Source organism: Pseudomyrmex gracilis, unplaced genomic scaffold (genome assembly GCF_002006095.1).
Source record: "Pseudomyrmex gracilis isolate BER0280 unplaced genomic scaffold, ASM200609v1 scaffold_11, whole genome shotgun sequence".
NCBI lineage: Eukaryota > Metazoa > Arthropoda > Insecta > Hymenoptera > Formicidae > Pseudomyrmex > Pseudomyrmex gracilis.
Genome location: NW_018020595.1, coordinates 183,712 through 205,484, shown reverse-complemented (window position 1 = coordinate 205,484; position 21,773 = coordinate 183,712). Strand labels below are relative to the sequence as shown.

The window sequence follows — 21,773 nt, the reverse complement described above, 5'->3', positions numbered from 1 at the left end:
TGTATTATTTTGTGTGTAATACTGATCTTTTAGCACTAGACTTTTATTCGTAATTTATCATCGTTGTTTTTTTTTTTTTTGACAAGCACAATTTGATTTCTGCGTAAGTATTAGATCAACGATGTGATTTTTATTTTACTTTAGCGTTGTCGTCGAATGAATAATATGTTTCGATAGAAAGAAATACGTAACAAGGGAATTATTGTTTCTTTTTGTTTTTTATGTGTAACGCACACAAATGATTCTGGACACGATTCACATCGACGCATAATAAAATTTGTCTGAGCTTACAATGACCACATTGTACGTTCTGCCGAGTGCGATTAGCATACATGCACTAAAAAAACGTTTATCTCTGCGTTCTCTTTTTTACTTCTACTCACAGGTTCTGGATGCCAGTGTGGATCTGTTCGGAATTTTATCAGCTTGCTTTCATTTTTAATATAACGTATATATATACCTATACCATAACGAAGAGTATATTTTAATTTCGCCTATTAAAGCAACAAGTTTCTTTTTAGCTGTCGTGTGTCACACACGATGGTTTTGATATCTCATTTTTAATCATGCCCGACTAATATCCTTTCACTTCGCGATGGATTAATTTTGTTTTAGCGAGGTTTTGCTACAATTATTTGGCGTTGCATGAATGGCCAGTAAATGTGTGGCCCAATTGTGTGCGCGCACGGAGCAGCTGTCATTGGAACTTGTGCGGACAATACTGGAAGTCGATCTGAAATCTCGAACAAAATTTCAGTTTTTTTTTTTTTTGCGGAAATTTGCCGATCGCATTGGCTAATGTCAAATAATTAAGTTTCAGCTTAATTAAGTTTTAACTTTTTTTTCGAACTGAGATCTCGGATCGATTTTTCAGGATTGTGCGAACACAAGCTCTTGAAAACGACTGTCAACGTCATATACATCAAAGTATTCTCCCTTTTATATCAATAATTGATAGATTAAAATTTGTTGAATTATCACTAATAGAGTAATGCTATCCTTGTTCAAAACAGTAGTCAAGTAGTTTTGGTTTTAGTGAAGCTGAACACACGTACTACTACATTGTTTGTATTCTAACAGCTTCATTTTTCAAAAGCGTTTTGATTCATGTAATTATATTAATTCAGCACTAATCGAAATATTTTCTTTTGAGAGATATTTTGAAATTGCAAGTTACTGTCAAACATTTTTTTTTTTTTTTTTTGCCGGAAACTGGTTACGTTAAAATTTGAGAAATTTTTCTATTTACGTCACGTATTGATTGTGACACATTAAATTAGCATTACTTCTCCTTCTTGAGCCACATGTTCGTCTCGAAATGTAACGTATTGATGTAGAAGAGAAGATGGCTGCTCCACAGCACATACACACTCCACGCACAAATCACACTACAGTCTAACAGCAGTACAGTAAAAAAAAAAAGAGCAATCAAAGAGCGAGCCAGCTTACACTAATGATGGCGAAAAATTGACAATAAAATTGTGTTCCTTTATTTTTTATTACATATACAGATGGCTAAAATATATGATACTTAATTAACAGGTGTAATAGCAGACGCTGAGAAAGAGAAGGGGAAGTTAGCAAAGGAAGGGTGGTCGGTGGTTTATGATGATGATGCGCGGGACGGTAAAGAGGCACGGGGTGCTATAGGGCAGACTTTAGTTAATGTTCAGTTAGACAAAGCGGCCGCCGAGCCGAAAGGTATTGTTTCCAAATCGGTTACCGAGCAATTGCCGAGCGTCGAACCGCCAATGATTAGGCAGCATCGCGATGTAAAGCCAGTTCCCAAAGTTAGTACTTCAAAAACAGTAGTTTCCGTTAGCGGTGATCCGAAAGTAAGTCAGACGGTAGTTACTAAAACCACTACTACTACGGTAATCAAGCAGTCCGATCAGACGCCGACTAAGACTGTGACCACGAAAGAAACGGTAATTGTTTCTCCCGACAAGAAAGACGTTGTTAGTGAAAAAGAGAAGCAATCTAGAGAAGGTAAGGAAGTTGACGAAAAAATAATTCCGGACGTAACTTCTAAGACGGACACGCGTAGCGCGCAGAAGATTGTGAAGGTTGAAAGTGTGACTCGAACAGATCAGAAGAAACCGGAAGTGAAAGCTCCTGCGGACAAGGACAAAGCGAAAGATCAAGATCAGGATAAATTGAAGGATAAAGAAAAGGACAAGGAAACTGTTGCAAAATCTGCGAAAGTCTCGGCTTACGAAGACGTTTACAACACGCAGCATCCTGCAGACAGCACGGAAGAAAAATCGGATGAAGAGACGAAGAAAACGAAGGACAAGAGCGGCGGAATATTCTCGGGCATTTTCAAGGGTTCCAGATTGAAGAAGAGCAAGAAGGGCTCCAAGGACACGTCCTTCGACAGCGGCGACGAGGAACCGAAAGCTGTTGCGAAAGTTTCGGACAAACAATCGGAACTTCCGTCCGCCGAAATAACGGATTCGCATTTCGACAGTAAACTCGCAGAAATTACTGTCGCGCCTGATGTGAAATCCGCTACCATGGAATTCTTGGACGACTCCAGACGAGTTGCCGCGAACATGCACGTACCTTACGAAGGTCCCACTAAGGCTGCGGAAAGCGTTGTAAAAGAAGAAAAGACGGAAGTCGTCGACAGCGACGACGACGGCAAAGATAAGTCGGGCTTCTTCTCGAGTTTGTTCAAAGGCAAGTCGAAAAAGGAGGAGGATGGTGCGGTAATACCCGCTATTCACGTCGAAAAGCCAAAAGAATCTGCGGAACAGATTGCGAAGAAAGAGAAGAAGAAGCTGGAAACAATTGCGAAGGAAAACGAAATGTTGTTGGAAATTCAAAAAGAACTGAAAGAGGCCGAAGCGTCTAAGGAACTTCCTGAAGTGTCAAGTGCACTAGACACTGAAATTGAAAAAGCTGTAAAAGTCATCGAGGATGCCAAGAGCAAACCGATCGAGAAAGTTGTCGCATCGGCGGACGAACAGCCACGAAAGGACGACGAAAGAGATGACCAAACTAAGGAAAAAGGTAGCTTCTTCGGTATCTTTAGAAGTCCAAAGACGAAGGAGAAGAAACTCGGCAAATCGAAAGAAACGTCGTTTGATAGCGGTGACGAGGAAATCAAAGTCATGACGGAGAAGCTTTTAGATGACACACGCAAGATTGCTGATACCAGCGTATTGCCGGTGGCATACAAAAGCGACGGCACGAAAGTCACTCCCAAAGAAGAGGTGCGTACTTTTACGTCGACTACGCACTACGACGTGGATATACCTGCAGATAAAATCAGCAAGTCTTACGATGTGATCCAACCTAAGACCACAGTCGTCGAGAAAACTGTCGTTCGCGAAGTGATACAAGAAAAAGCGGATACCGACAAAAAACCTGAACAAAAGTCAGAAAAAACGAGCGCTGAGAAATCTGCCACGGAAAGAAAATCTGAAACACCGGAACCGAAGACATCCGAGGCGGAAAAAGAAGCGAGTGACGAAACCAAGGAGAAGAGCGGCGGTTTCTTCGGCATGTTCAAAAGTCCGAAGTTGAAGAGCAAGAAGAGAAGTAGATCTCGGGAACAGAGTTCTTCCAAAGAGACTTCCTTCGACAGTGGCGATGAAGAAGTTCGACTGGCAACGGCAAAACTTCTGGAAGATACAAAACAGGTAGCAGATACCCTGCATCATCCCGAAGACAAAATATCGGAAGTAGTTTCAAAATCCCCACCTGTTGATCACGAGCAACTTAAGAAATCTATTATTCCTGAGGGTGAAGTCGCTGAAAAAGACAAGGGAAGCGGCATTTTTGGCATATTCAGAAGCCCAAGACAAGCGAGAAGTTCCAGAAGCAGATCCAAGGAAAAGACACCGTCACTCGAGTTACCAGAAAGCGATCACGAGAAGCTACGAGACGCAACAGCGAAGTTCCTGGAGGATACGCGAAACATGTCGATTCTCACAGGCGAACAAACGGATACAGACCATTCCAAAGATAAACGTCCAACCGAACCAAAAGATAAAAATGGTAAAATAGCATCAGAAGTCAAACAGGTGCGAGAGCACGTTGTCACTACAGTAGAAGATGTCGGGAAAGCAGTCAAAGATGGTAAAGATGTGATCGACAAGAAGGTAGACGAGAAAGCGCGTGATATTACTGACAGCGTCGAAGTTGCGAAAGATAAAGCAGCGAAAGAATCTAAGAAAGCTAAAGAAAAAGGATCGGGCTTCTTATCGGGAATATTCAAGGGCGCGAAACACGCTGTGGATGAAGTATCTGATGATGTCAAAGAATTTTTAGACGAAACCAAGAAAGAAGCTGCTTTGGAGGAAGCGCGAACAAAAGAGGCAGCAAAAGATGGCTTGGAAACCTTGGAACAGAAAAAAGACAGCGTTGTAGCTACTACGAAAGATATTGCTGACAAAGCTGCGACAGACGTTAAAGATGCAAAAGACAAAACAATATCATTTGTAAAAGGGAAAAAAGATACAGTTGCAGAGAAAATATCAAAAGATGCGGAGAAAGCTGCGGATCTCGCAAAAGCAGGTACCGAAAAAGTCGCGAAAGACGCAAAAGAAGTTGCAGATGCTACAAAAACAGCAGGCAAAGAAGTAATTACAGGAACAAAGAAAGTTGGTGAGAAAATTGGCGACACTGCGGCAGACATTGCAGATGGCATTAAAGATACTAAAGAAGCGGCGGTTAAAGAAGCAAAAGAAGATGCAAAATTAGTAAAAGAAAAAGTGGCAGCTGGAACTGATGCTGCAGTGGATGCTGCAGATGCTGCTAAAGATAAAGCAACGAAGGAAGCAAAGAAAGCAAAAGAGAAAACAGGAGGTTTCTTCTCTGGCATATTTAAAGGCGTAAAACACGCGGCAGAAGATGCAGCAGACGAAGTTAAAGACTTTTTGGACGAGACGAAAAAAGAAGCTGAATTGGAAGAAGAACGTCTGAAAGAAAAAGCAAGTGGGGAACTTAAAGAGGCGAAAGATAAAACAGACGCTATTGTTAGAGGAGTTCAAGATACTAAAGACAAAGCTATTGCCGATGTAAAAGATACAAAGGATAAAACAGTTGCGGTTGTAAAGGACAAAAAAGATAAACTTGCCGAAGATGTTTCGACAGAAGCTCAAAAAGTTGCTGACGCTAAAAAAGAGGTCAAAGAGAAAGTTACCGCAGAAACTAAGAAAGTTGGCGAAAAGATAAGTGACGCTGCAAAAGATGTTGCGCAAGGCGTTAAAGATACTAAGGACGCAGCTATTAAAGAAGTGAAAGAAGACGCAAAACTCGTGAAAGAAAAAGTAGCAGCTGGAGCTGATGCTACAGCGGAAGCTGCAGATACTGCAAAAGATAAAGCGACAAAAGAAGCAAAGAAAGCAAAGGAGAAAGCTGGTGGTTTCTTCTCCGGCATTTTTAAAGGCGCCAAGCACGCAGCAGACGAAACATCTGACGATGTCAAAGACTTTTTGGACGAAACAAAACGAGAAGCATCTTTGGAAAAAGAACGTGCAAAAGATGCAGTTGCTACTGGTCTCAAAGAACTAAAAGACAAAAAAGATGATACTGTAGACGAAATTAAAGACGCTGCAGACAAAACCGTAACAGACGTCAAAGATGTGAAGGACAAAACAGTTACTGTAGTAAAAGATACAAAAGATAAATTTGTCGACGGCGTCTCGAAAGAAGCTCAGAAAGTTGCCGACGCTACGAAAGAAACTACTGAAAAAGTTACTACAAAAACAAAGAAAATCGGCGAGAAAATTGGTGACGTTGCAAAAGATGTAGCGCAAGACGTTAAGGATACTAAGGACGCAGCTGTTAAAGAAGTGAAAGAAGACGCAAAACTCGCGAAAGAAAAAGTAGCAGCTGGAGCTGATGCTGCGGCAGAAGCTGCGGATACGGCAAAAGATAAAGCGACAAAGGAAGCAAAAAAAGCAAAAGATAAAGCAGGTGGTTTCTTCTCAGGCATTTTTAAAGGCGCGAAGCACGCAGCAGACGAAACAGCTGACGATATCAAAGAGTTTTTGGACGAAACAAAACGAGAAGCGTCCTTAGAAAAGGAACGTGCTAAAGATGCAGTTACTACTGGTCTCAAGGATCTGAAGGACAAAAAAGACGATACTGTTGCCGGTATTAAAGACGTTGCGGATAAAACCGTAGCAGACGTAAAAGATGTGAAGGACAAAACAATTACTGCAGTAAAAGATAAAAAAGATAAGCTTGCCGATGACGTCTCGAAAGAAGCTCAAAAAGTTGCTGACGCTACAAGAGAGACCAAAGAGAAAGTTAGTGCAGAAACAAAGAAAATTGGAGAAAAAATAAGTGACGCTGCAAAGGATGTTGCTCAAGACGCTAAAGACACAAAGGATGCAGCCGTGAAAGAAGTAAAAGAAGATGCAAAACTAATGAAAGAAAAACTTGCAGCAGGAACTGACGCTGCGGCGGAGGCTGCAGACACGGCTAAAGATAAAGCGACGAAAGAAGCAAAGAAAGCAAAAGACAAAGCAGGAGGTTTCTTCTCCGGAATATTTAAAGGCGCAAAACACGCAGCAGAAGAAACAGCGGACGACGTCAAGGACTTCTTGGACGAAACGAAGAAAGAAGCTGAATTGGAAGAAGAACGTCTGAGAGAAAAAGCTAGTGCGGGACTTAAAGAGGCTAAAGATAAAAAAGATGTCATTGTCACAGGAGTTCAAGATACCGCGGATAAAGCCGTAGCCGATATGAAAGATGCAAAAGATAAAACAGTTGCTGTTGTAAAAGACAAAAAAGATAAACTTGCGGAAGATGTTTCGAAAGAAGCTCAAAAAGTTGCTGAAGCTACGAAAGAGGCCAAAGAGAAAGCTACTGCAGAAACTAAGAAAGTTGGCGAAAAAATAAGTGACACTGCAAAAGATGTTGCGCAAGGAGTTAAGGATACTAAGGATGCAGCTGTTAAAGAAGTGAAAGAAGACGCCAAGATAGTGAAAGAAAAAGTAGCTGCTGAAACTGATGCTGCATTGGAGGCTGCTGATACTGCTAAAGATAAAGCGAAGAAGGAAGCAAAGAAAGCAAAAGAGAAAACGGGTGGTTTCTTTACGGGCATTTTTAAAGGCGCAAAACACGCAGCCGAAGAAGCAGCTGACGACGTCAAGGACTTTTTGGACGAAACAAAGAAAGAAGCTGAATTGGAAGAAGAACGTCTGAAAGAAAAAACCAGTGCGGGACTTAAAGAGGTAAAAGATAAGAAAGATGCTATTGTCACAGGAATTCAAGATACGACGGATAAAGCCGTAGCCGATATGAAAGATGCAAAAGATAAAACAGTTGCTGTTGTAAAGGACAAAAAAGATAAACTTGCCGAAGATGTTTCGAAAGAATCTCAAAAAGTTGCTGACGCTACGAAAGAGGTCAAAGAGAAAGTAACCGCAGAAACTAAGAAAGTTGGCGATAAGATAAGTGACGCTGCAAAAGATGTTGCGCAAGGCGTTAAGGATACTAAAAATGCAGCCGTTACAGAAGTCAAAGAAGACGCCAAACTCACGAAAGAAAAACTTGCAGCTGGAGCTGATGCTGCGGCGGAGGCTGCAGATACTGCTAAAGACAAAGCAAAAAAAGAAGCTAAAAAAGCAAAGGAGAAAGCCGGTGGTTTCTTCTCTGGCATCTTTAAAGGCGCAAAGCACTCAGCAGAAGATGCAGCTGACGATGTTAAAGAATTCTTGGATGAAACGAAGAGAGAAGCTTCATTAGAAAGAGAACGTGCTAAAGATGCAGTTACTGCTGGTCTCAAAGATTTGAAAGACAAGAAGGACGATGCTGCTTCTGGAATTCAACACACTGCCGACAAAGTTGTAGCCGATGTAAAGGACGCGAAAGATAAAACAGTTGCAGCTGTAAAAGATAAAAAAGATAAACTTGCCGGAGATGTATCGAAAGAAGCTCAAAAAGTTGCTGACGCTACGAAGGAGGCCAAAGAGAAAGTTACCACAGAAACAAAGAAAGTTGGAGAGAAAATAAGTGACGTTGCAAAAGATGTTGCTCAAGACACAAAAGACACTAAGGATGCAGCCGTGAAAGAAGTAAACGAAGACGCAAAACTAGTGAAAGAAAAAATAGCAGCCGGAGCTGATGCTGCGGCAGACGCTGCAGATACGGCTAAAGATAAAGCGGCGAAAGAAGCGAAGAAAGCCAAAGACAAAGCAAGTGGTTTTCTTTCAGGAATATTCAAAGGATCAAAACATTCTATAGATAGTGCAGCTGATAATGTAAAAGATTTCTTGGAAGAAACGAAAAAAGAGGCAGCATTGGAGCAAGCGCTCGCGAAAGAAGCAGCGGAAGCGGAACTAAAAGATCTAGAGCGAAAGAAGGACACTGTTGTTGCCGAAATGAAAGACACAAAGGATAGTGTAAGTAAAAAAGTAAGCGACAAAGTTAAGGATATTACTGATGCAACTAAGGCAGCTGGCGATACAGTAGTTACTGATACAAAGCAAATAGCTGGTGATATCACGCAAGGAGCTGCAGATGTTAAGGATGCTGTTGCAAAAGAAATTAAGGAAGATGTACAAGCATCGAAAGACAAACTAAAAGAGGGAAGCGATGCAGTAACAAATGCTGTCTCAGCTTCAAAAGATACGGTAGCAAAGGAGGCGAAGAAAGCTAAAGACAAAGGCAGTGGTTTTCTTTCGGGAATATTCAAAAGCACAAAACACACAGTGGAAGAAGCATCACATGACGTGAAAGATTACGTAGACGAAACGAAGAAAGATCTCGATCAAGAAAAGGAAATTGTTAAAGAAAAAGTTGCTGTTGGTATTAAAGACTTGAAAGATCAAAAGGATGCAGTTGTCACCAAAGTTCAAGAAAGTTCTGACAAAGTCGCAACAGATGCAAAAACCGCCACTCACACACTTTCTGATCTTAAAGATAAAGTTGGAGACGAAATTTCCAAAGATGCACAAAAGGTTGTCGATACCACAAAATCAACAGGCGAAAAAATAGAGGCAGAAACAAAAAAAGTTGGTGAAAAAATAAGTGAAACTGCAAAAGATGTTGCGCAAAGTGTTAAGGACAAGAAGGATGCTGTGGTAAAAGAAGTGAAAGAAGACGCCAAGATAGTGAAAGAAAAAGTAACAGCTGGAGCTGATGCTGCAGCGGAAGCTGCAGATAGTGCTAAGGATAAAGCGAAGAAGGAAGCGAAGAAAGCAAAAGATAAAACAAGTGGTTTCTTCTCTGGCATCTTCAAAGGCGCAAAACATGCAGTAGAAGACGCAGCTGACGACGTTAAGGACTTTTTGGACGAAACAAAGAAAGAAGCTGAATTGGAAGAAGAACATCTGAAAGAAAAAGCAAGTGCGGGACTTAAAGAGGCGAAAGATAAAAAGGATGCCATTGTTACAGGAGTTCAAGATACCGCAGACAAAGCCGTAACCGACATGAAGGACGCAAAAGATAAAACAGTTTCAGCTGTAAAAGACACAAAAGACAAAATTGCAAAAGAAGTTGCGGCAGACGCACAAAAAGTTACGGACGCTACGAAAGCAGCTGGTGAAACAGTAGCAACAAAAACAAAAACAGTCGGTGAAAAAATAAGTGAAACTGCAAAAGACGCTGCGCAAAGTGTTAAGGATACTAAGGATGCAGCAGTTAAAGAAGTTAAAGAAGACGCAAAACTTGTGAAAGAAAAATTAACAGCAGGAGCTGATGCTGCGGGAGAAGCTGCGGATACTGCAAAAGATAAAGCGACGAAGGAAGCAAAGAAAGCGAAGGAGAAAGCTGGTGGTTTCTTCTCAGGCATTTTTAAAGGCGCAAAACACGCAGCAGATGAGACAGCTGACGATGTCAAAGACTTTTTGGACGAAACAAAACGAGAAGCATCTTTGGAAAAAGAACGTGCTAAAGACGCAGTTACCACTGGTGTCAAAGAATTGAAAGACAAAAAAGACGATGCTGTGACGGAAATTCAAGATGTCGCCGACAAAACTGTAGCCGACGTAAAAGACGCAAAAGATAAAACAGTTGCGGCTGTAAAAGATAAAAAAGATAAGCTTGTCGAAGACGTCTCGAAAGAAGCTCAGAAAGTTGCTGATGTTACGAAAGAAACTACTGAAAAAGTCACTACAGAAACAAAGAAAATTGGTGAAAAAATTGGCGACGCTGCGAAGGATGTAGCTCTTGGCGTCAAAGACACTAAAGACGCAGCGGTGAAGGAAGTGAAAGAAGACGCAAAACTCGCTAAAGAAAAACTTGGAGCGGGAGTTGACGCTGCGGCAGAGGCAGCAGATACTGCAAAAGATAAAGCGAAGAAAGAAGCGAAGAAAGCGAAAGACAAAACAGGTGGTTTCTTATCGGGCATCTTCAAAGGCGCAAAACACGCAGCCGAAGAAGCAGTCGACGACGTCAAGGACTTTTTGGACGAAACGAAGAAAGAAGCTGAATTGGAAGAAGAACGTTTGAAAGAAAAAGCTAGTGCGGAACTTAAAGAGGCTAAAGATAAAAAAGATGCCATTGTTACAGGAGTTCAAGATACCGCGGACAAAGTTATTGCCGATGTAAAAGACGCAAAGGACAAAACAGTTACGGCTGTAAAAGATAAAAAAGATAAACTTGCCGAAGATGTTTCGAAAGAAGCTCAAAAAGTTGCTGACGCTACGAAAGAAACTAAAGAAAAAGTTACCGCAGAAACGAAGAAAGTTGGTGATAAAATAAGTGACTCCGCAAAAGATGTTGCGCAAGGCGTTAAAGACGCTAAAGACGCAGCGGTAAAGGAAGTGAAAGAAGACGCAAAACTCGCGAAAGAAAAACTTGCAGCGGGAGTTGACGCTGCGGCAGAAGCAGCAGATACTGCAAAAGATAAAGCAAAGAAAGCGAAAGACAAAACAGGCGGTTTCTTATCGGGCATTTTCAAAGGCGCAAAACACACAGCCGAAGAAGCAGCTGACGACGTCAAGGACTTTGTGGACGAGACGAAGAGAGAAGCTTCCGTAGAAAAAGAACGTGCTAAAGATTCAGTTACTGCTGGTCTCAAGGATTTGAAAGACAAAAGAGACGATGCTGTGGCCGGAATTCAAGACGTCACCGAAAAAGCCGTAGCCGATGTGAAGGATGCGAAAGATAAAACTGTTGCGGCTGTGAAAGATAAAAAAGATAAGGTTGTTGATGACGTTTCAACGGAAGCTCAGAAAGTAGTAGACGCTGCGAAAAAAGGCAGTGAGAAAGTTACCACGGAAGCGAAGAAGGGTGTGGAGAAAATAAGTGATGGTGCGAAGGACGTCGCGCAAGGCGTTAAAGACACTAAGGACGCAGCTGTCAAAGAAGTAAAAGAAGATGCAAAACTAGCGAAAGAAAAAGTAGCAGCTGGAGCTGATGCTGCGGCAGAAGCTGCAGATACGGCTAAAGATAAAGCGAAGAAAGAAGCAAAGAAAGCAAAGGAGAAAGCTGGTGGTTTCTTTTCTGGCATCTTTAAAGGCTCAAAACACGCAGCAGAAGATGCAGCTGATGATGTCAAAGAATTTTTGGACGAAACAAAGAGGGAAGCTTCTTTAGAAAGAGAACGTGCTAAAGATGCAGTTACTGCTGGTCTCAAAGATTTGAAAGACAAGAAGGACGATGCTGTTTCCGAAATTCGACTTGCCGGCGACAAAGCTGCAGCCGATGTGAAGGATGCGAAAGATAAAACAGTTGCAGCTGTAAAGGAAACAAAAGATAAACTTGCCGAAGACGTTTCGAAAGAAGCTCAAAAACTTACTGACGCTACGAAAGAAGCTAGTGAAAAAGTTACCGCAGAAACGAAGAAGGTTGGAGAGAAAATAAGTGACGCTGCGAAGGATGTTGCTCAAGGCGTTAAAGACACTAAGGACGCAGCCGTGAAAGAAGTAAAAGAAGACGCAAAACTAGTGAAAGAAAAAGTAGCAGCTGGAGCTGATGCTGCTGCAGAGGCTGCGGATACGGCTAAAGATAAAGCGACGAAAGAAGCGAAGAAAGCGAAGGACAAAGCAGGTGGTTTCTTCTCCGGTATCTTTAAAGGCGCGAAACATGCGGCGGAAGATGTCTCTGCTGACGCAAAAGAAATAGCAGATGACGTTAAGAAAGGAGCGGTTGCAGAGGAAGAACGCATCAGAGAAGCGACAGAATCGGGATTGAAAAAAGCGAAAGACAAAAAAGATAGTGCGATAAGCAGCATTAAAGATGCAAAGGAAAAGACAAAAACAACAATTCGAGACTCTTCGGATAAGATGGCAGAAAAATTATCTGATGATGTTCACAGAACTGTTGGCAGTCTTAAAGACAAAACCGACAAAGTAGCTACCGACATACAAGATGCGTATGGTCAAACAAAATTAGCTGGACAAGATCTTATAGAAAGTAGCAAAGAGAAGAAAGATGCGATTGTGAAGAAAGGTAAAGAAGACGTTCAAACAGCGAAAGACAAAGGCACTGATTTCATCACTGGTATTGTTAAGGAAGTGAAACACAGCGCCGAAAGTAAAACCGACGATATGAGTAAATTTTTAGACGAAATGAAGCGAGATGCATCTATAGAGAAGGATCGAATAAAGGAAGCCACTTCCGCAGAGCTGAAAGAATTGGAAAAGAAAAAGGACGCTATTGTTACGGATGTAAAAGATGCAACAGATCGAGCAGTTTCTGAAGTAAAAGACGTCAAGGACAAAACTGTAACAGCCACGAAGGATGCAGCGGATCGACTAACCGAAAAGGTGTCCGAGGACATTGATAAAGCTAAAGACAAAACGCAAGCCGCAAGAGACAAGATAACATCAGAAGTGAAAGAAGTTGACAGAAAACTAGATTCAACAGCGAAAGATACTACGCAGAAAATTACAGATACTAAAGACGCAATTGTTAAAGAACTGAAGGATGATTCGAAAATAGTGAAAGAAAAATTAACATCTGGTGTCGAAGATGTAGCCGACGGCGCAGAAGATGCCAAAGATAAAATAAGTAAAGAAACAAAGAAAGCTAAAGACAAAGCAGGTGGTTTCTTCTCCGGCATCTTTAAAGGCGCTAAACATGCGGTTGAAGATGCAGCGGACGACATGAAAGACTTTTTGGACGAGACGAAGAAGGAAGCTGAATTGGAAGAAGAACGTCTGAAAGAAAAAGCCAGTGCGGGACTTAAAGAGACAAAGGACAAAAAAGATGCCGTTGTCACTGGAGTTCAACAGACTGCAGACAAGGCTATTGCCGACGTAAAAGATGCAAAAGATAAAACACTTTCTGCAGCGAAGGACAAAAAAGATCAAATTATAGACGAAGTTTCAACAGACGCCCGGAAGATCGCAGATTCCACGAAAGCAGTTGCTGAGAAGGTAGCCACGGAAACGAAGAAAGTTGGTGAGAAGATCGGTGAAACTGCAAAGGATGCTGCGCAAGGCGTTAAGGACACTAAAGATGCGGCGGTTAAAGAAGTCAAAGAAGACGCAAAACTTGTGAAAGAAAAATTGACAGCAGGAGCTGATGCTGCGGGAGAAGCTGCGGATACTGCGAAAGATAAAGCAACGAAGGAAGCGAAGAAAGCAAAGGAGAAAGCTGGTGGTTTCTTCTCCGGCATCTTTAAAGGAGCGAAACACGCGGTAGAGGACGCAGCTGACGATGTTAAAGACTTTTTGGACGAAACAAAGAAAGAAGCCGTATTGGAAGAAGAACGTGTAAAAGAAAAAGCTACTACTGGACTCAAAGAGGCGAAGGATAAAAAAGATGCTATTGTCACTGGCATTCAAGACACTACGGACAAAGCCGTGGCCGACGTAAAAAGCGCGAAGGATAAAACGGTTGCTGCTGTAAAAGATAAAAAAGACAAGTTAGCCGAAGACGTTTCCAAAGAAGCTCAAAAAGTTGCTGACGCTACGAAAGAGGTCAGTGAAAAAGTTACCGCAGAAACAAAGAAAGTTGGCGAGAAAATCGGCGAAGCTGCGAAGGATGCTGCGCAAGGCGTCAAAGACACTAAAGACGCAGCGGTGAAGGAAGTGAAAGAAGACGCAAAACTCGCGAAAGAAAAACTTGCAGCGGGAGTTGACGCTACGGCAGAGGCAGCAGACACTGCAAAAGATAAAACGAAGAAAGCGAAAGACAAAACAGGCGGTTTCTTATCGGGCATTTTCAAAGGCGCGAAACACACAGCCGAAGAAGCAACTGACGACGTCAAGGACTTTTTGGACGAAACGAAGAAAGAAGCCGAGTTGGAGAAGCAACGTCTTCAAGAAGAAGCTGCCACGAGTCTGAAAGACGTAAAAGACAAAAAAGACGCTGTTGTTGCAGGTGTTCAAGAAGCCGCAGATAAAGCCAAGGCTGACGTGAAAGACGCAAAGGATAAAACACTTTCTGCGGCAAAAGACAAGAAAGATAAAATTGTGGACGAAGTTTCAGCAGACGCTCGGAAGATCGCAGACTCCACGAAAGCAACTGCTGAGAAAGCGGTGACGGAAACGAAGAAGGTTGGTGAGAAAATCGGCGAAGCTGCAAAGGGCGCCGCGCAAGGCGTTAAGGACACTAAGGATGCGGCCGTAAAAGAAGCGAAGGAAGACGCAAAACAAGTGAAAGAACAATTGGCTGCGGGAGCTGATGCTGTAGCGGAGACCGCAGATACGGCTAAAGATAAAGCGACGAAGGAAGCGAAAAAAGCAAAGGAGAAGGGATCTGGCTTTTTATCGGGTATAATCAAAGGCGCAAAACATGCCGTTGGAAGTGCAACGGATGACGTGAAAGACTTTTTGGACGAGACAAAACACGAAGCTGAATTGGAAGAAGCTCGTGCAAAGGAAGCCGCAGCGGCTGGTTTGAAGGATCTTGAGGAAAAGAAAGACGCGATTGTAAGCGGCGTAAAAGATACAACTGATCGGACTGTTACCGGAGTAAAAGACGCCGCGGACAAAACCGTCACAGCTGTAAAACAGACGAAAGACAAGATTACCGAGAAAGTAGCCGAAGACGTTCAGAAAGCTTCTGACGCTGCTAAAACCGCCAAAGACAAGGTAACGTCGGGCGCGAAGGAAGCTGGTAAAAAAGTAGATTCGACCGCGCGAGACATCGCGCAAGGAGTTTCGGACACGAGGGACGCGGCTGTTAAAGAAGTTAAAGACGACGCAAAAGCGATAAAAGAGAAAGTAACCACCGGCGTTGGCGCCGCGGCTGACGCTGCCGATACCGCGAAAGATAAAGCAGGTAAAGAAGCAAAGAAGGCTAAAGAAAAGGGATCCGGATTTCTCTCGGGAATAGTTAAAAGCGCGAAACATACCGTCGAGAGCGCGAAAGACGACGTCAAGGAATTCTGGGATGAAACGAAACACGAGGCGGAACTGGAGGAAGCTCGCGCGAAGGAAGCGGCAGCGGCGGCATTGAAAGATCTCGAACAGAAGAAGGATAGTGTCGTCACCAGCGTGAAAAGCGGCACGGAAGATGTGGCAGCTACTGTCAAAGATGTCAAAGATGGCATTTCCAAGGGAGCTGATCAGGCAGCGGAAACGACGAAGGTCGCGGCTGACAAGTTAGCGATTGAGACCAAAAAGGTCGGCGAAAAAGTAGAATCCAAGGCCGCGGACGTTGCGCGCGAAGCGAAGGACGCTAAGAAAAGTCTGGAGAAGAAAATCGAAGAGGATAAAAGAGCGGCGAAAGATAAGCTAGCGACGAGTGCGGACGCTGTTGCGGACAGCGCTAAAACGACTAAGAGCGAACTTGAAGAGAACGTGAAGAAGACGAAGGAAAAAGGCGCCGATTTGCTCGCTGGTGTTGTTCAAAGTGCGAAGCAAACCGGGAAGGAAGTTACGGACGACGTGAAAGACTTTCTGGAAGCGACCAAGCGAGAAGCAGCCGCTGAGGAGGCGCTCGCCAGAGAAGCCGCGGCAACGAGATCGAAAGAACTCGAACTGAAGAAGGATAAAATAGCCGAGGGGATTAAAACCGCGAAGGATAAAACGGTGAAGGGCGCGAAGGACGTCAAGGAAAAGAGCGTTTCCGGCGTAAAGAGTATAAAGGAAAAAACAGTTTCCACTGTGAAGACGACGGGATCGAAGATAGAGCAAGGCGTGTCGCGGGCCAGCGAGAAAGTTAAGTCAGCCGGTCAGGACGCGACGCAGAAGGCTAAACGTGCCAAAGACACCGTCGTGAGCGAAGCGAGGGAGGACACGAAGCTAGCGAAGGAAAAGTTGGCAGCTGGCGTCGGCGCGATCGCGGTCACCGCGGAATCCGTCAAGGACAAGACCGCGAAGGACGTGAAAAAGACCAAGCAGAAGGCCGGCGGTTTTCTGTCGGGTGTGGTGAAGAGCGCGAAGCACGCGGTTGAAGGCGCGGCGGACGACATGAAGGACTTTTTGGAGGAGACCAAGCAAGAAGCGGTCGCGGAAGAAGCTCGTGCCAAGAGCGATTACGCGAAAGAGAAATCTCCGAAATTGACGGCCGACAAATTCACGGAAGACGCGAGAAAGAAAGTCGCCCAGAAAACGTCATCTTCTATGACGAAAGACGCGTGGGCAGACGCTCCATCTGTTTCAAAAGTAACCGAGACAAGACGAGTCGTTGAGAAAGCAGGTCCAACATTCGCAGACGAGTACGAGGTCGAGGAGGAGGTAGTTGTTCGTGGTAGTTCCGAGGTGGCGGACAAACCGGAGACGTCGTCGGGCGACGTCGAGCATTTAACCGAGACAGTTAGGGTTAAGAGAATATCTCGCATTCCACAAAAAAAAACTAGTCCGGGCAAGGAGGCGGTCGCGCCGGACGATTCAGGTACCTCGCGTAGTAGAGTAGTAGAGACGGTAACTACGACAATAGAGCACCCCGAGCCTCGCACACGGCAATCCGTCACGACTACAGTCGTGACAAAATCAGTGCGAACGACTCCACCACCACCCGGTTTACTCGCCGAGTTCACTGACAGTAGAACCGAAGGTATCTTGCAATAATCTTGCGTTTATACTTATAAATATATATATATATATATATATATATATATTCATATCTATATATATATCTATACATTATGTATTACATACCAGCTGTGTGTAACATGATTAATGATTATTAAGTTGACGCTTCTCTTGTAACTTAAGTTTTATATCTACGCTCTAGTTACTCTCGATGACATCCGAGAGAGTAATGATACAGATAGAGAGAAAGATATATATTTTTATATATTCTCACGTCATATACGCACCCCCTCATCATATTTCACTTTTTATATTAATGAAGTCTAACATTTTCTCTAATATCTATCTGCCATATATTTCCAGTTCACTAATCAAATCAACTCGCCGTTTCTCACTCGGCTCTTTCGCGAGCCGATCCATCATCAGCGAACGATCATCATCAGAGAACACATTTCGATATACTACCGCTTGTTAGTGTTTATAATTTTCTGCGTATTTTTGTTGATTTTTGAATTTATTTACTCCTTGTGCGTCGGATGTGGGTATATTGTTGACTGATTGTGCATTTGCGAATGACACAATCAGTTTTATTTTTTTTGTTTTTTTTTTTTTAAATATAAAAAGGTGTGTGTTCCGAGAGTCGAGATTGATCGAGTCCGAGATTCGTCGAAAATAACCGACGACGAGCGCGTCTCTTTGCGCCAACGACTTAATGGAAAATGAGACGATATACCTATGTGTGCCCACGTTCAATAGAATTAATTTGCTGTTACTTATTTTCAGTTACGTCTTTTAACAACAGTAATAATAATTTTTAATAACTTTCGTTATTTTTAATGCATGATTCCAGGACGTTATGTGTTGTTTTGTTACGAAACTAGAGTATCTCTTGACCACGATGGATTATGAATTTTCTTAGTTGACTTTTTTTTTAGTTCGAAACCAACTCTCGTTGGTCGTCAAAATCGGGATCTTATTTGTCAACCGATTTGTCCCTTCTTTTCTTTCCGTTTTTATAGCGTAATCTATCTATATATATTTATATGTATATAATAACAACAAAATAGAGATCACATACGTGTTTTGTTATTTGTACGATTTGTGCGGTAATATGTCTCATAATCTTGAATTAACAGGATTACCACAACTATATAGCGAAGCATGAACCGAGGTATGCCATGCAGGGAAACAAAAAAAAAAAAAAAAAATATTAAAAAAATACTCATTATCTCATCATCTCTAATCTTTGTTGAATCACACCGCTTTTAATGTCGCGTTCGCTGATTTCCCGATGTGAACTCAATTTGCGATCTGTGTGAAATTTTCAGACGTGACCGAAGAGGCGGCTAGACGCGCCCAGAACCTGGCGGAGCAGGCGGCGTACACCGCGACGAAAGCAGGTAATGTGAAGTTTATATTCCTCGAGTAAAAAAAAAAAAAAAAAAAAACCAAATACACCACAAAAAGAAAACAAACACAAGCAAAGAATCTCACGTTGCGCGGATCTCCATCATCTTTTTGGTCTTCTTCGAAGAGCAGTAACGAATAGCAGAATCTTGTTTTTTGGTACCCTCATTTATATTTAGCTTTATCTTCCATAGTTAGCACCTGCCGACGCTTTCACACTATACTAACTGATACTGCGCGCACGTCTCTTACTAAATAGTTACCGATCTCTCTCTCTTGTTTTTGTTTTTTTTTTCTCTCACTACCGATCTACTCACACGCGAGGAGGAAAAGACGCGTGTGCGACCTCTCGCGCTCGCGAGATCTCGCTGCGTCGATATCTTTGTAGTTCTAATGTACATAATGTATATCGAGTAGTTCTAGCTTCGTTTTGAAAAGCGCGATTTACGCAATCAAGAAGGAAACAATTCCTCTTAAAATAACGAGAGAATTCTATAGATGGTAGATCTCTAATAATTAATTTTTCTTACAGTTAATGTAACAAACAGTTTCGTTTTTGCACTTGCGTGGCAATAGCGTGTTGTATATTTTGTTGTCCTCGAAACAATCTCGGTGTTGGTCTTACGGCGGATGGGTACGTTTTAGTAAGACTCGAGGCGCTCCACGACTCGACACCATTTTTTATATATTTTTTTTATTTATTTTTTTTTTAATGAGTGTACTCTTTTCGTTTCTTGATAAACAGACTAATCTTGTTCGCAGTATTGATACTAACTAAAAACTAAAAAAAAAAAAAACTAAAAAAAAAAAACAAACAAACAAAACCCCAATTTACGTACGCTGACGTAAAAAAACAACCGCGGTGCACGCCGCGCACGCATCACACCCGAAGGCGCATCTCCCTCCGAATCTCTCTGGTCTTGTCGCACCTGAAACTGAACACGCACGTGTGTGCGTGCGTGAGTGCGTGTGCACCAGCGCGCAAGTCTCTCCTCTTATTATTATTACATTTATTGGTGTGTATGCGCGTGTAACACGTACGTATGCGAAGGCGCGGACACGCTGTCTTTGACATCTTTTTTCCGGTGCCAACTTTGGCGGCTGGGCTAGAGTTGAAATTCTCTTAGTGTGTATCAATGTGCTTTATGTCCTTGTTCCTGTTCTTGTCCATGTCCTTTTGGATGGGTCAGGGCATGATTCGGCTGAAATTGATGGGACTGTAGAGAGGCATGCTACTTCTGCTCCATCAAAGCAACCTGTTCCCGCCCCGCGTCACTCCACCACCAAGCCGAGTACTAAACCCGAGTTCCGTCTGGAGCTCGGTGACGTTACGCGAATGCGTAAAACGTTTGAGCAGCAGCCGGCCGGCAGATCGACGACGCAGGAAGAGCAATCGTCGGGCAAGAGCAGTCCGAAGAGTAAGATTCCCGTTAAAACTGACTCGCGCAGTCCTAAATCGAGCGGCGAGGCGATCCGCGCCGAGTCCGTTCCGCTTGAGTTTTCGGAAGATTGTATTGCCGTCCCGCAAACGGTTTCACGAACCGTCAAATACATCACCAGAGAGTACACAGACGGGGAATTGACCAAAGAGACGGTGGAAGAGAGCGCGTCGCCGAAGAGCGCGACCGAAACGATCAAACCGGATAACGAGACCGTAATAAGGACTGTAAGGAGTACGAAAACAGATCCCTCGGTGGAACAAATACAACAAACAACGACCACGACCACCACCACTACGATAGTGAGTGACGATCCGTCGCTCGATCCGGATAAACTTGAGGAGCTCTTGAAAACAGGCGGAGTCGTGGAAACGGTGAGGACCGTGACTCTGACTTCGGAGGACAGCGCTCTGCAGCCGATGACGCGCGAGGAGGTCGTGAAGAGGATAAATCAGGTCGCCAGCACGCTGCCGAGCGAAATTTTTTACTTCGGCGACAAGTGTACTCCGGACTCCTCGATAAGCAAGACTGACAAATCGGAGACTGACGGTACGGCAGTGCAGACGGTCACGACCGTACAACACGTGAAGGTGAAGATGCCGGAATCCGAGAGGATCGAGAAAGTGATGCGAACGATGATTTCCAGCAGCAGCGGCGACGGCGACGGCGGCTACTCGGCGGACGCGGAGGCCGCCCTGAAGAGTCTTCAGGAACGATTGATCAAGTCGAGCGAGATCGGGGAGACCGCCTCGTGGGCGGCGAGCGAGCAGTGGGAAACCGGGGCGCAATATTCCCAAGACACGTCGCCGAGCTCCGGTAACGGGGGCGCCGACGTGTTTACCTCCAGCAACAACAATAACAACAACAACAACAAGAGCGGCGGTAACTCAAGACACGAAATGCACAGCGACACCGACAGTGACGGTTCGCCCCAACCTAGAAGACGTACCTCCCCGAGCAAGAGGCGTACATTGGGCAGTTCCAGCGGGTCGGATGTAGCACTGCACGAAGGTGCGGAGCTGTCCCCGTTGGAGGACGACCAAGGTACCGCACTCTCACAGCTAAGCCTTCTAAGTAAGCAATGTAAATACTTCCCCTGAGAAACCTCCCTCTCTCTCTCTCTCTCTCGTAAAACCGGTTACCTTTCGGACACTCTCTCGAACGAGCCTGATAAAATAAAACAACGATATATGTGTATGTCTGTCGGTTGTTGTACACGTTGTTGAGCTTTAGTTGTTGAAATCCCAGCTTTTATTTCGCACTCGCCACGCACCTTCCCATCTCCCTACTTTTCACCGTAGCTGCACAATGTTACATAACTCGAGGACACGTGTTCGATGTTTGTGTGTTCAATGGGAAGCTAATTTTCTTTTTGTTTTTTGGTGATGGGATTATTGATCCGGTTTCAGAAGTCATCGCTGGAGTGATGACAAAACTAGTTGAAAAAGTTTTCAAATTTGTTTTTTTTTTTCGAGTGTGCAGTCGCTCCAGGGATGAACATTCGAATGTTCTAGACAGCCAGAGGTCCTTCATCAATTGTGTGGAAAAACTTTATCAATTTATATATATAATTTTTTTTTAAGTTAATTAAAAAGTAGCTGACATTTAACAGCGAGGACTCTCTGGCTTTCTGGACGTATTACCGTTTCAAACTCGATCTCGTTTCAGACGAGGCGATTCTCTGAAAAAACTACTCGCTTGAGAATTGCATGATCTGTGATTCTTGCGTAAGAATTGGGTGTCTCGTATAACCGCGCGCGATGTCTCGTCGCGTAAAAAAAAAGAAAAAAAAACAGTAACAACCCGCAAGGGGAAAAATAAAGCTTGTGAAAAGTGCAGTTTGTTTTACGGTCTGCGCCGCAGTGCGCACGGTGTTCCTCACCCGTTGGGAATTGCGTTTGCAGAGGAAATTGTGTATGTGCGTGGTAAATGGTGATCGATTAAATGTTTTTGCTTTCTTCGGAGGAACATGTTTGACGACAAATAACATGTTATCGTTCCTTGTTTTTTTTTTTTACATCTCGTTGGTTCTTGGATGACATTTCTCTTACGAATCCGGGGCTTTCTGGGACTCAGCATACTTTTCCTCCAT

General features: G+C 43.4%; 1 protein-coding gene across 18 annotated transcripts in view; it reads left to right on the top strand.

Moving 5' to 3' along the window:
- The window catches only part of LOC109863641 (ankyrin-2-like), an 81,147-nt gene that overhangs the window by 53,249 nt on the left and 6,125 nt on the right, over nt 1–21,773 (top strand). For 12 of the 18 annotated variants that reach the window (XR_002251370.1, XM_020443998.1, XM_020443996.1 and 9 more), the window contains 3 exons: nt 1,543–16,857; nt 18,164–18,235; nt 19,433–20,755. Coding sequence is in view for 15 of the 18 variants with exons in the window: in XM_020443998.1 (XP_020299587.1) it covers nt 1,543–16,857; nt 18,164–18,235; nt 19,433–20,755 (16,710 nt within the window). In the remaining 3 variants the exon portion in view is untranslated. The remainder of the gene's footprint in view (nt 1–1,542; nt 16,858–18,163; nt 18,236–19,432; nt 20,756–21,773) is intronic. The other 6 variants (XR_002251369.1, XM_020444001.1, XR_002251371.1 and 3 more) reach the window with 4 other exon arrangements.